This window comes from Bufo bufo, chromosome 10 (assembly GCF_905171765.1).
Source record: "Bufo bufo chromosome 10, aBufBuf1.1, whole genome shotgun sequence".
NCBI classification, from domain to species: domain Eukaryota; kingdom Metazoa; phylum Chordata; class Amphibia; order Anura; family Bufonidae; genus Bufo; species Bufo bufo.
Window position 1 is genome coordinate 29134548 of NC_053398.1, and position 15712 is coordinate 29150259.

Here is a 15712-nt window from a genome sequence, read left to right on the forward strand (position 1 = left end):
TAAGGCATTGCCCTTCGTTCCTACCCAAAGTGGTCTCCAGATTTCACTGTCGCCAGGAAATCTTTTTGCCTTCATTTTGTCCACAACCGACTACCGAAAAGGAGAAGAACTTCCACAACCTGGATGTTAGGAGGACTGTGTTGGCTTATCTAAAAGCCACAGAGTCCTTCAGACTCTCAGACCAATTATTTCTTCAGTATCAAGGGGCCAACAAGGGACACTGGGCCAGCAAGTCATCTATATCAAGATGGATTAGAGAGGTCATTGCAACAACTTACATTAAGAAGGATCTCCTTCCGCCTACAGGAATAAGAGCTCACTCTACAAGAGCCGTGTCATCCTCTTGGGCAGAGGCGGCCTCGGTCTCCTTAGACCAGATCTGCAAAGCGGCCACATGGGCAAGCCCTATAACCTTCTACAACCATTATAGACTTGATATTCAAAAAAATCAAGACTTATCCTTTGGTCGCAGAATTCTCGCTGCTGTTGTCCCTCCCGAGTAGATTACTCTGTTAATCCTCCTGTCAATGCCGTTGTGGAGGTGCCGGGGGAAAAGTAGAAATTACTTACCGGTAATTGGGTTTTCCAATAACCTCCACAACGGCATTGAGTTTTTTCCCTCCCTTGTGGATTCATATTATGGGATATTACTTATATCATGTTTTCTTTGTCAAATGATGTAATTTGATATTTAATACAATTTTTCCTTTTTGCATCAATTCCGAGTACTCTCTTACTGGATAGGTAAGGGGGAGGAGGCCTTTTAAATCATGTGCTCCTGCGTTGTTTCCTGTCCTGGGGGCGGGGACACCCTCCTGTCAGTGCCGTTGTGGAGGTTATTGGAAAACCCAATTACCGGTAAGTAATTTCTACTTTCCTGCTTGTGCAAGTCTAAAGATAAGAACAAAGGTGCCGTTACAATCCTGTATAGGTGTGCTACAGAGCCATGTAAGCACTGTATATGGCCATATGGAGGTGACAGGCTCCCTTTAAGTACCGGTATATTAAATTTAGCTGAACTTTTTGTTTTTTACGATTTTAATTTTCTTCTTTATTCTATTTATTTTCCATTTCCATCTCTCACCAAGTATGTGTGCAAATATATACACTTCTTAATGTACAGCTTGATGTCTCCCTCATTACTGAAACATGGTTTAAATAATTGAGGGCTAAAATGTCCACCTTTTCTTCCCAGGTGAAGAGTAATGTGGTTAGCCTGGACAGTCACATTAGCCAATATGCTAAGATCTGCGAGCAGCAGAAGAAAGAGGTAGGTTCATGATGGGTTAAAACGTGAATTTATATTTACTAGTTATTTATAACACCCACCCACCCCCCCCCCCCCTTCCCTTATATTTAACTGAGAATACGTTATTACACAGTCAGTTGCTCATCTGAATGGCGGCCTGTAATACTACATTTTCCCTGTAGCGCTGCTGCCAGGAAAATAATCAGGCCTTGGAAACTGCCCTCAGCAAAATCTGAGGAACTGAATCCATGGCTGCGGTCATATTAAAGGGGATGTCTGCGATGAGATGACATGTTCAAATCTTGCCACAGCTCATTGGATAGAGCAGTGTGTGTGCTCAGTCAGAAAGCAATGAACATTCCCCTTTTTCCCCAAAATTAGCTGTGTGTGTGTGTATATATATATATATATATATATATATATATATATAATTATTTTTTTTATGTCATGTCCATCCTCCTTGGAAGTATTTTCTGAAGATCTCTGTTTTTTAACTCCTCAAGACTTCCCAATTTGGCATTAGTCCTGACCCAGCAATATATAACAATTGTAATGCAGTCCCTTTCACTTAAAGGGGTTGTCTCTCCTCCTTATTTCAGTGTTGCACGCATCGCTCCCAACACACCCTTTAACCTGTCGTGCGGGGTGTGTCTTTTACTGCGAATGATGATAGCACAGGCAGCTGTGCATTGGCGCTTGCAACACATTCTCATCACTTATATAGCACTGACACATTCCACAGTGCCTACAGACATTAGCATTACTCCACATTACTCAGTATGTCTTTGGAGTGTGGGAGGAAACCGGAGAACCCGGGGGAAACCCACTCAAACACGGGAAGAACATACAAACTCCATGCAGATGTTGTCCCTGATTGGACTCAAACTTAGGACTCCAGCGCTGTAAGTCACCAGTGCTAACCACTGAGCCACTGTGCTGGCCATTGTATTAGAATCACTAGAGCAGGTTTGGCTGAGCAGGCACTGTACAGATCGTGATAACCAATGGTAAATGGTTGCCACAATTTGTTTGCTAGTTCTCTATCTTCCCGTAGATGTATAGAACAGCTCCAAGGCTGTGGTGTGTGCCCTGGAGCTGTTGTATACAAGCTGCCATAACTGAAACGAGGTGGCCAGGAGCTAATGCCAGAGAAGATAGTGTGGTGTTTGGGGACTGGAGCTAATACGCATGGGCCTATGTGCGTTCACTACCGTGATTACGGCCACCAGAAAGGCCAGATTTCTCTCTTATTGTGTGCAAGTGTGGCCACCTCTGCGGCATTGCAGCGGTGGCCATAACCCCTAGAGACGAGCAGTGTATAAAAAGGAACAAATCTGAAGTTACTGCTTTGAAAATAAATACATATTAAGTATATATTAAGTTACTCAAATCAACTTTATACACGTATACACATAATAAATTAAGCTTGATGAGGTGAAACGACCCCTTCAACTAGAACTTTTGTGGAATGCATGGCACGGCGCCAGGCTAGGAGCGGAACGGTTTAAGCAAAGGTCCAGGCAGACTTTGACCATATAACTATCCGTTTTATTGTTTGGAAAACCTCTTTAAAATTCAAGTTTGCATTATGTTTCTCTATCTATCTATCTATATATATATAAAATCTGGTTTAATAGTTTATTCTAAAATATATATTATTATTATTATTATTATTAATTTATTTTTTTAAGTCTCACATTAAAGGAATAACAGGGTTTATCTAAGGCTACTTTCACATTAGCATTTTTTGCAGATCAGTCATGCATTTGCAAAAACGCTTCTGTTACCATAATACAACCGCATACATCCGTCATGAACAGGTCCGGTTCTATTATGTCATCTATAGCCATGACGTATCCGTCATGAACACCATTGAAAGTCAATGGGGGACAGATCCGTTTTCTATTGTGTCAGAGAAAACGGCTTACATTGTGTGCCAGGACGTAACCGTCTTGCTCCGCACCATATGGCAGACAGAAAAACGCTGCAGGCAGGATTTTGGTGTCCGCCTCCAGAGCGGAATGGTGACTGAATGGAGCCAAACTGACGCATTCTGAGCGGATTCTTTTCCATTCAGAATCCATTAGGGCAAAACTGATCCATTTTGGACCACTTGTGAGAGCCCTGAAACGGATCTCAGAAACCGAAAGCCAAAACGCCAGTGTGAAAGTAGCCTAAGATTATTAAAGGATCTATTTATTTATTTTTTCCTGGAAACAGCATCACTGTAGTCTATGTTTTGTCTGCAGAATCTCATTCACTTACCCTTTATGTAATCTTGTATATGCCCTTTAAATTCATTGAAATTCCCATTTTTGTATTTCTTTTTAGATTGCCATGCTGAAGGAGAAATTGATGACCTATGAAGAGCAAGGGATTCCAGAGCAAAGCAAGCAGAATCATGGGTCTACCACAAACCAGCAACAGGCAGAAATCAAGAGGTATTTTGGTGTAGTCTGTGGTTGTGCAGGTCATCCCTTTTTTTTAATGCTGAGGCGTTACTTATCTTCTACAGCCTAGAGTGACTATGGATTTGACCCTCAACTTTTAGCTAATAAGGGTTCATTATTTTAGCATAGTCTTGTAGTTTCAAGAGTGAATTCCTGAAGGGGAGTCTGTCACTTCCAAAATCAGTTTTAAAGTAAGCCATGTAGACTACGTGCCCTGAAACATAGCCCCCCAACCCAGTTTTAAAACCGTTGGTGGCACAGCACGCCCTCCCTCCCCCCAACCCCAGTATTAAATCATTGGTGGCAGTGGCCACAGAGTCCCCTCCTCTTCATTGGTGGTGCAGTGGCAGTTCCGATCGGAGCCCCAGCCATGTAATGGCGGGGCTCCGAGCGGTTAACATGGCAGCCAGGACGCTACTGAAGCCCTGGCTGCCATGGTAAGCTCCCTGCTGCTGTGTGGACAAAGCACAGAGCAGCAGGGAGAGTGTGAAGTCCTATTCACCCTGATAGAGCTCTATTAGGGTGAATAGGACAAGGGATTAAAAGATCCCAGGTTCTAGCCCCTAAGAGGTTAAATAGCTACTAAAGTAAAAAAAAAAAAATATTAAGTATAATCGCCCCCTTTCCCAATTTTACATATAAAATATATAAACAATAAATAAATAAACATATCAAATATCGCCACGTCCGAAAATTCAAAACTATTAAAATATTAAAAAATATCTCCTATGCGGTGAACGCCGTAACAGGGAAAAAAAAAAAAAAAAATGCGATTTTGCCTTTCTTTTTGCAGAATGCACTGGGCTTTTTTGGTGTTATATTTTTTTCCCGCATGGTATCGAAATCGTATCAAAATTTTGGTATCGTGACAACCCTAGTAAGGTGTGACTTATTTAACATTGTGATCCAGATGCTAGCAAACGTCTGGGTCATTGCGTCAATATTCGTCCCAATTAGGCACAGAAAAGTGATTAGATGGGCAAACACTCATCTTCTCACTCCTTTCCTGGAAAAAAAAAAGATCCCCATACAGTATGTGGCAATCAGGAAACAAGTATGATCTGACTGATAGAGAGAGGGATGGGTTACATGCACATAAGTTCATGTTACCCTTCCCCTGGGACCATGTACAGTCATGTAGGGAGAAACTTTCTATGTATCTGCTCTTGCAGCATGTCAACCTACTGCCTCTCCTCCTCCACACTGGCTCTGACCATGAGAAGGGAGAGGGCTGCTTTGACCCTTCATATCTTGAGCTATGTAGCAGCTTGAGATGCGAGACTGGTCGCGGCATTTGCTGATCTACATCGTGAGATATTGCCTTTCGAAATCGGGTTGGCAGTCAAAGCTGCTGAGACCTCTCAATTTGATTTCTAAAGATTACATCTCGACACGTAGAGCAACTAATTGTCAGCTGTTAAACAAGACCGGTCTCACATCTCAAGCTCCTACTAGAGTTGTCACGATACCAAAATGTTGATTTGATTTCGATACCATAAAAAAGTTTGGACTTTTCGGACGTGGCGATATGTAATATGTTTATTTATTGTTTAGATATGTTATATGTAAAATTGGGAAAGGGGGTGATTTATACTTAATATTTAGGTGTTTTTTTTTTTGTTTTTTTTTTACTTTAGTAGGTATTTACCCTCTTAGGGGCTAGAACCTGGGATCTTTTAATCACTTGTCCTATTCACCCGAATAGAGCTCTATCAGGGTTATTAGGACTTCACACTCTCCCTGCTGCTCTGTGCTTTGTCCACACAGCAGCAGGGAGCTTACCATGGCAGTCAGGGCTTCAGTAGCATCCTGGCTGCCATGGTAACCGATCGGAGCCCCGCCATTACACTGTTGGGGCTCCAATCGGAACTGCCACTGCACCACCAATAAAGAGTGATTTAATACGGGGGTTGGGAGGGCGCACTGCACCACTAATGGTTTTTAATACTGTGGGGGGGGGGAGCACTGCACCACCCACCAATGAAGGTAACCAAACCATTAATACAAATACAGGCGGCGGGTGCCGGCTGCAGAATCCGGCACCCGACCTCTATGACAGGGAGCTGCGATCAGTGGTAGTTAACCCCTCAGGTGCAGCACGGCCTGACAGACCCTATGATAGAAGGGGGCCTTTTTAATGATTGTTTTTCAAGATGTAACAGCGGCTGCTGTGCGCTGCTGCTCCCATGCTTACCGCCGCGGTCCCGGGCGCCGTGTTTAGCTGCCAGTGCTTCCCCATTCACCGCTGCAGTCCTGGGCTCTGTCCGTGTAGGTACCGTTGTTCTGGGATCTGCGCCACAGTTTCCTTTCAGCCTTGGCCACCGCATGCTTGCTGCTTGTACCCCGCAGCACTTCCTTAAAGGGGTTCTCCAGGATCTTAGTAAATGAAAGTACCTAAATATTACCTTATTATTAATATATTCCCAAATACCTTTTTTTAGTTATAATAGCTTGTTTTGTCTAGGGACCAATCATTAGGATAAATAAAACCCATTAGTACACACAAAACCCATCCTAATCACACAGCAGCACAAGTTACTTTATAACACTGAACTAAAGAGCTGCCTCATCGTACAGAGCCCGCTGATCTTATACATATGTTATGGACATGTGGGGCTCTGGCTGCCTATTGGAGGTAGGTGACTGCTATCATTCAAAGAGCATACTTAGTAAGCATTCCGCATGACCCGAAGGTGTGTATTTTAGGATATGTGTCGGATATAAGCACTGAACAGGTGTCCAAAATAGCTATAGGTAGGTTATAGTATACGGCTAGGAAATTGGTAGCCCTACTCTGGATACAAGCTGTACCCCCCACAATCGGGGAATTTACGCGTAAGGTGAATACCATGATTACATACGAAAAAAACATTCTTCAGAAAAGGGGCTGTCTAAATAAATTTGAGAAATTGTGGGACCCCTGGATGTCACAAATGTATGCAATGGCTTGTGGGAGTGCTGGTGGCTCCTGAAACCGGTGGGGAGAGGGGGCAGGGGAGGGAGTGGTAGAAGGGTGGAAATTGGGGTATAAAACTGTTTATTATATCTACTTTGTAATGATTCTATGCACCTGTAAGTCAATTTTTGTAATATTTGAGACATTATGGGTGATTATACACTGTTATATAGCACTCTACTGTGTGTTACATGTTGGATATTTTACGAAATGTGGCGCTTTCTGTTACAATAAAAACTATCTGATTAAAAAAAAAAGAGCTGCCTCATCCTCCGCTCTGCTTGTCAGGGATTGTGATCATGAATGCAGTTTAATACGATCTTCAGTTGAATCTCTATAGGAATGGAGTTCATGAGAATGAAGTGCAGAGAGGAGGTGGGGATGTGGGTAATGAGCAGCAGCACTTGTGTGCAGTCTCCATTACCACAGCCCCACATTACCAGAGTCTGTTCTGTCCTTCCTCTCTGTACTTCATGTCTCCTCATGAACTCCATTCTCACAGAGATTCAGCTGAAGATCTTTTCTGTATTTATAATCCCTGACAGGTAGGAGAGGAGGTTGAGGCAGCCTTTTACCTCAGTGTCCTGAAGTAACTTGTCCTCCTGTGTGATTAGTGCAGGTTTTGTCTGTACTAATAGGACGGCGGCCATTTTATTTTTCCTAATGATTGCTCCCGAGACAAAACGAGCCATTATAACTAATGAAAGATATTTGGGAATATATTTATAATAAAGTAATATTTAAGTATTTTCATCTTCTTCATTCCTGGAGAACCCCTTTAAGGGCCAGCGCGCTTCACTTCCTGTGCTTTATGAGTTGGATCATGTGACCTCGCTGACCAATCCTAGCCCTCCTGCACATATATAAGTGGCTCGGCCACCTTCCTAGATGCCTCAGCGTCAAGGTCCTTGTGTCCTGCTAAGGTTGCTGTTATCTCTGCTTGTGTTCCTGTGTACCTGACTCGTGCTTGTGTTTCTGGACTCCGCTACCTGTTTGATCTCTGCCTGCTTGCCTTGACTCTCCTGTTGCTGATCCGGATTGCCTGACCTGTACCTGTGCCGCCTGCCCTGAGCTATTGCTTGTTTGACTTCGCCTCTGCCTCATCCTTCTGTCCTGCACTGAAGCTCCTGGTTACTAATCAGCCTGCTGACTTTGTCTGTACCTCTGTTAGCTTTCTAAGGTACCTCCTTGTCCGCCTGGACCAGCTGCCTCGTGTGCCAATCCTCCTCAAGAGGTGGCGACCTGGTGTTCCCCTCGGGAAAGTCTATCCCCGCCATCAGGGGTACTGTGAAGATCGAGGGGTTCACTTAGACAACGCTTTTAGAGGAGATAGGACATGTGGCACAGTGGGTTCACACCCGCTGGTTTGTGACACAAGAAAGGTATCAGCTGAAAAAAGAAAAAGGCCTATTAAAAATGGACCACTTGGCCATTTTTGGTCGTATTAATGTAGCCTAAGGGGTTAAAATGCACTTAGTTGTGTGCCAACTAGATTTACTTCAGTCACAAATTTAATTAAAAAAATAACATTTTTCCAATTTTAATGTGACTGTTTGGGGTTTTTCCAGGTTTGAAAAAAATACCTGTGTGCCTGAATAATTACTAGATAATGGCCAGACGCCAGCAGACCGGCAGCAAGCTTTTTTACCTCTGCCGGATTCCCTGGAAATAGGCCATACGCTTTCCAAGGAAATTGTGCCAATGTGGAATAGGGCTATACGCCCTTCAGTCTGCGCCATTTCAACCCCTTCCCCTCCGCCCAGCCATATAGCTGTTGCAGGAGTAGGGGTATTTTATTTAAGACCCTTGTCCCCTGATGATTTATGGGGTCTTCATAGTCCCAGGTATCCCCCTGTAGATATATTCCTATATGAAACGCGTAGGAAAATTTGAATATATCACCACCTTAGCGTTCTATTTCCACCACAATTTAGGATATACTCTTAACCTTTACATTTTGCCCCTGGCAGGGCCATTTAGGGTTATCAGTTTAGGGTTAGGTTCCGGACGGGGCCACCCCTTGCGGGGCTAGGACCCAGTGTTAGGAGGCTCTTTCAGGGTATAACAAGTCAAGTAGGGGCTAACAGGGATAGATCCTCTCCCGGAGGCCCTCCATCACCTAGTTGACCGTCTACCTAAAGACCCTCTCAAGTTTAAGAACCACCTCTGTATGTGCACCCTGGGTGCCGGTCCTGACTGTCCGCCACTGGTAAGACTAACCCTTTTTTCTGCCTGTCTGGCAGACCTAACAGTGTACCACGAGTATCTGTGGTCTCATATTTACTTACCTTTGGTTTGTTTTATCAGACCCACTCCACTCTTAGGGGTGGTACTGTAGACTTGATCAAAGGTGACCTGGTAGATCACATGTACTCCAGGTCCTCTGTCGTTTGTCTGTGTTGTATGTTTGTAAGGGGTCCATATTTCCGTTCTTGGGATCTTAATTGATAACATTAAATGTTACGTTTCTAAACACCTTGCTGCCTCCTTTAGTTTCATGTGTTATAGTGCTCAGAAGATGTTGTAAAAGGTGGAGAAAACTTTGACATGGTGAAATCCAACATTCCCACACCTTTGTTCTCCCTTGAGATAAGCCGCCACCAGAGGTGCCTGCAACGCCTTATTCCCCTCCCTCTATTGACCATGCACGGTGGGCCAAGCACATACCAATCGTTCAGCCGGGCTTCATCTAGGGTGTACAGCAGTAACTGCAGCGACGGTATAATAATCGGCATAAGTGTATAACCGCTATACACTATGTATGGTACTAGATAAACCTTGAAGGCCTAGTCCTAGGAAACATGTAAGAATAAACTGTACAAAAGTAAACTGCAGAGCGGTTGTCAGACTTTTCTGACTTTAACTGATGTTTGACAAGGACAGCAGATGCTATAGTGATTCACAACACTTGGAAAGGCTGCTTGTCATTGCGGACATACCGGATTGGCTGAGAACAAGTCTGAAAGAAATATGGCAGTGACATAGACAGAGACCCTGAGCTCTACACCCCCACGTAGACTGACATATTGTGTGGGCTGGCTGCATGCACTTACCGGTATTCTTCTCCAAGTAAACAATAGCCGCAATAAAACATGCTCTTACATGGAAGAAGAAATCCTACCGCAATCTCCATTTTCATTATATCCCATATTAAAAGGAACCTGTCACCGGGATTTTGTGTATAGAGCTGAGGACATGGGTTGCTAGGTGGCCGCTAGCACATCCGCAATACCCAGTCCCCAATGCTCTGTGTGCTTTTGTGTAAGAAAAAACGATTTGATACATATGCAAATTAACCTGAGATGAGTCCTGTCCCTGACTCATCTCGGGGACAGAAGTAAAAAAGAAGGAGCATCCCTCGGCGCAAGGAACCAATCAAAGGCGGATGATGAATCTTCAAAAGTATTTATTGCAATCACACAACGCGTTTCGGGGAAAGGGTCCCCTTTATCAGGTGAAGAATATTGCATAACAGATGGACAAACATGCTGGATATATATACACACAAAAATGGTCACATGCAAGAGAGGTCAGGGGGGAGGTGGGCGTCACCTCAATACCACATGAATGTATTTTAATCATTGACAGACATAAACATCGCTTTGAGGTGCAGCCCATCGCTAAAGGAGGAGGAACAGCGTCACACAGGGTCACATGATCGCGGATCCAATCATGTGACCTATGATGCAAATCCGTTGCTAGGTGACGTGACGCTTCCAGGCCGGCATGAAGGGAGGCTCGGCAGACGGAAGAATCAGGCGTCATGCTGCCTCCGTGATGCGATCAGCAGCGCTGTAGGAAAGTGCTTGTGATGCCCTACTTCACTAGGAATGATCGATCCACAGGGCAATATAATATTTTAAAAGAACCAGAAAGAGGGGGGGGTTGAAAACATATTCCTACATAACTCTGAAGGACTAAAAGATATATTAATAATGACATAATTATGAAATATAAATAGATGAATAGAAAGTAGATAAATAAATAGACAATAGGATCCAGGATGCATGATTATAAATATACATATAATTAAATATAATTAATTGATTGCAAAAAATGCACTTTAAAAATTATAGATTTGGTATAAGCATAAAAATATAAATCTCGGGGACAGGACTCATCTCAGGTTAATTTGCATATGTATCAAATTGTTTTTTTTTACACAACAAAAGCACACAGAGCTATGGGGACTGGGTATTGCGGATGTGCTAGCGGCTATCTAGCAACCCATGTCCTCAGCTCTATACACAAAATCCTGGTGACAGGTTCCCTTTAAACTCCTCAACATTGTATTACCAGGAAAATTCATTGATTTATGTAAATCAGAGGATCGATAGACATGGTAATGATTTGAAAATCAGTGTGAGGTTATTAATGGTTGTCTGAGGAATGTTCTGCCACACTGAATGCACTTGGGCATGCAAATCATCAAGATCCGCTGCTGGCAGTTCCCTTTGTAATTACCGACCAATGACATCGCAGATTTGCTCGGTAATTACAATTTGCTTGGTGTTAAAATTCGATGTTGAGGAGTGCATGTGCAATGAGCAGGACCGTGGTACGGTGGCCAATTATGCAGTGGGTCAGGATATGTGTATAAAAGTCTATGGTGTGTGTGACGCCAATTGCAGCTTGCACAGGGTACTGTTGCAGGGCCCTTTAAGGTGTTGTAACTCACGTACCAGGTGAGGAATGCCAGAGTGGGGATAATGTCTCTGTGTAGTGTCAACGGTGTCTCCTACCTTGGTACGGCTGGACTCCTGCATCCTGGCTCACTTGCAATAAATTGAGTGTTGTTAGTAGGAGTAATTGAGGAACTTTGGTAGCAGTAAATGAGATCCAGACTGGTAACATAATCCAACTTGTCTTTACTGAATGGCAGCATAAATCCACATGAGATACAGCAATAGTCTTGGGTCCCAGCAGGTATTTGGCAATGTATGGCAGGAATCAATATCTAGTCTGCTTCTATACTAAGTGCCTGGAGAATATGGCAGGAATCTGTCTTCTGCTTGGTGTGGGCCTGACTAGCTGAGGAGGAATTTGTCTTCTCCTGGTCTCTGGATAAGTTACTCACAGTTCTGCTCACAGGGAATGTTTCATCCTGGAGATCTGTAGTTCTGGAGGTGCTGCTTGCTTGTCAACCAGCTGAGGCTGAGGGCTCAGTCTGGGAAGGGTGATCTTTGGTCTCAGCCGAGACAGATCCTGGTCTGGGATCCCTATTTCTGGGAGCTCCTACCAACACAGCCTTCCCCAAGCAGGGGTGGCTGGTACACTAACACTAACTTCCTTTCCTCCCCATGAGACAGGACATGGGCCAGCCCACTTCTGCTCAAAGAGGGGGGAGCTAGACTGGAATGTACTATTCCAGTCTAGAAACACTAAACTGAACTAAGACCTTCTGAATACATTGCTGCCACCTGCTGGTGAACATGAAAATTACAGAAAATTATATGTAATCGGCTTGGATAATGCACATTATTGAGAAATTGATGTAAACTTATACCAGATGACAATATACATACACTTAATGTTTTAGCGGGGTAACAGAGTGTAGTAACATAACTCTGGGATGTTACACATGTACATTGGCATTTTAAGACTACAGGTGAAACTCGAAAAATTTAAATATCGTGCAAAATTCATTTATTTAAGTAATGCAACTTAAAAAGTGAAACTAATATGAGATAGACTCATTACATGCAAAGCAAGATATTTCAAGCCTTTATTTGCTATAGTTTGGATGATCATGGCTTACAGCTTATGAAAACCCTAAAGTCACAATCTCAGGTCCCCTTTGCTCAGGGGGTATGGATTAATTAGCTGACTAGAGTGCGACACTTCGAGCCTAGAATATTGAACCTTTTCACACTATTCTAATTTTAAGCTGCATTAATGCAATTCCTTTTAAGTTGCAATACTGAAATAAATGAACTTTTGCACAATATTCTAATTTTTCGAGTTTCACCTGTATGTAGGTTCAGCAGGGATCCTATGGTGTGCAATGGTTGGCACTGTTGTCCTGCAGCCATGAAGTCCTGGCCGAACCCAATACCTATCTGCATGATGTTTGGCTTTTCGCTGGAGACTTTGGTTTCCTCCCACGCTTCAAAAATAAAATTCTGGCGTGAGTGGTTACGTTTGTGTACAGTTCTGCAGAATATATTGATGCTATATAAACTGCAGGAATATATATATATTTTTTAAAGAATCTGTATCCTCTTGTGCCAACATATTCCAGAATGCTGTACACAGATTGTAAATACTAATAACAGTCCAGTCTCCAGTGGAGCTCACAATCTGAATTCTGTGTAGCAGTGACGCACACTAGGACCAGTTATACAATTAATTTATTAAGAAGGTGGAGGAAACTGACACAAACCTTGTGAGTAGGGTGTAGCTAAAGGGCTGCTGAGGTAGGGTGCCCAAGCGATTGGATGTCTATTGATCAGGAGAGCAAGAGTCTAGTTTTGAGTACAGAGTTCAGCTGTCTTATTCAGTCTCATAAGGGTCCATTCACACGTACGTGTGTGTTTCGCGGATCCGCAAAACACGGACACCGGCAATGTGCGTTCCGCATTTTGCGGACCGCACATCGCTGCCACTTCATAGAAAATGCCTAATCTTGTGCACAATTGCGGACAAGAATAGGACCTGTTCTATTTTTTTCGGTATCGGAAGTGCGGGTCCGCATTTCCGGATCCGGCCACCACATCGTGCGGCCCCATAGATATGAATGGGTCCGCAATTCCGTTTTACAAAATGCGGAACATGATTGCGAACGTGTGAATGGACCCTAAGGACTCCTTCACACTCTGCAGATTTAGTTGCAGCATTTTCCACGAGTGAAAATCCGTTCCATTCACCTGATTGGGGCTTGCAGAAATCCACATGCTTGCTGCCCCATTCAAAGGAATGAAACTGATTTTAGTTGCGGAAATTTCTACAACAAAATCCGCGGTCTGCGAAGGCACCCTAAAGTGAATGGAGCGGTGGTAACACATGCAAGTTTCCGCTCCATTCTCACAGGGGACCCCTCTTACAAACATGAAGGGGGCAAGCCTTTTAATCACTCTAAAGCGATCATGACACAGATTCTCCCTGACCTGTGATTAATGTAAAAAAAAATGGCGTCCATTAGTACATGACAATCTCTCTGTAACAAAGCTAGAACCAGCCCTGTACCTCACATGGATCCAGAGATCTCCTCATTCATTGCTCTGCTAGGTTTATATCAAGCTGACAGCTCAGGGGGAGTGTCTATTCTGCTGCACATCAGGGGGCGTGTCCATGATCTCCCTATCACAGCTCAGGAGGCAGTTGAAGGATAATACTGAGCATGTGCGGCCATCTCAGTGAGCCGGACAAAGAAATAAGAAGAAAAACAAACAGCAGGTTGCGCTATACTGATATATTTCATTATTTGGTTCAGTAGCTATGCAGAATTTTTAATGACATGCCATTACAAAAGTATTCAGATCCTGTTACTGGTTTGAAAACTGTAGAATATTTTTTGTGGGACAACCCCTTTAAATCGAAAGCCCCTTTTTATCCATTTAAAACTCAGGTCTGAGATGCTTGCAATTGTCTCAAGATGCATTTGTATAGAACTTAATATAGTATGTGTATTATTAGCCGTGCCTGTACGTATATACCTAAGCTTAACCGTGATGCTGCTGACGCTGGCGCAGAACACCCTTAACACAAGCCTTCCACAAGCTGTAGACTCTTCTGTATTAAAAATTTAGCAGAGCAGCATCACCATCCACGTAATAGGGAATGCACTGAGAATTACAGGAACCGTCTACAACTTTCATTAAAACCTACTGTTGCACATTAGCAGAGCCGCACAGCTGGTGTCTGAGCTGTTCAAATGTATCCCCAGGCTTAGAACTAACACAATACACGGCCTCTTTCCATTCTGAAGAGTCAGGACATAAATTATAGCTCCTATTTGATCTCTCCTGTTTTCCCAGGAAGGTTATAAAAAAAAAATAATAATAATAAATACAGTAAAAAGATGATTACTTCCCATTTGGAAGTAATCCTGATGAATCTGTTATAGTAAATGCTTGTATCCACATAATGTAAAAATTCCAGAGCATCTTCTAACTACACGGAGGAGATTTATCACGAGAGCCTGCGTCACCGTAAATTTATCAAATGTCACTCAATGTTTGATCAATTTGGTGCATTTGTAAAGGCCATCTTTTAGCAGATTTGTACCTATGACACTGGCTGACCTGTTACATGTGCACTTGGCAGCTGAAGGCATCTGTGTTGGTCCCATGTTCATATGTGCCCGCATTGCTGGGAAAAATGATGTTTTAATATGTGCAAGTGAGCTTCTAGGAGCAACGGGGGCGTTGTCATTACATCTAGAGGCTCTGCTCTCTCTGCAACTGCCTCACCCTCTGCACTTTGATTGACAGGGTCAGGCAGGTGTGATCGTGTTTTCACTCCCGCCCTGTCAATCAAAGAGCAGAGGGCGCGGCAGCTGCCAAGAGACCAGAGCCTAAGGGCTCATTCAGACGGCCGTATGCTGTCCGCAAAAATACTGAATGCTATCCGTTTTTTTGCGGATCCGCAAAAAAACGGATAGCATTCAGTATTTTTGCGGACCCATAGACTTCAATGGGGCCATCTCCTGATTTTCACGGACAAGTATAGGACATGTTTCATTTGTTTTGCGGAACCGTGGAATAGAAAAGGGCCCCATAGAAGTGAATGGGTCAGTATCTAATCCGCAAAAAAACGGATCCGCATTTTTGCGGATAGCATACGGCCGTCTGAATGAGCCCTAAGTGTAATGGTAACCCCCCCCCTTGCTCCTAGAGGCTCATTTGCTCATTTTTCTCAGCAATGTGGACACATATGAACATGAGACCAACACAGATGTCTTCTGCTGCCAAGCGCACATTTAACAGGTCCGCCAGCTTCATAGGTACAAGTCTGCTGACAGATGCCCTTTAAGTCTAACGCTTCTGTCCTTAGATGTTACTCCAACCCTTTGCCTGAGTAAGCTGGTGACAATTTTTGCAAAAAAATTTCATCTTT

The 15712-nt window shown here is 43.4% G+C and overlaps 1 protein-coding gene across 1 annotated transcript in view; it reads left to right on the forward strand.

Moving 5' to 3' along the window:
- Nucleotides 1-15712, forward strand: part of KIF18A (kinesin family member 18A) — a 124281-nt gene that overhangs the window by 71382 nt on the left and 37187 nt on the right. The window contains exons 8-9 of the mRNA XM_040410327.1: nucleotides 1196-1270; nucleotides 3581-3690. Of these exons, the coding sequence (XP_040266261.1) occupies nucleotides 1196-1270; nucleotides 3581-3690 (185 nt within the window). The remainder of the gene's footprint in view (nucleotides 1-1195; nucleotides 1271-3580; nucleotides 3691-15712) is intronic.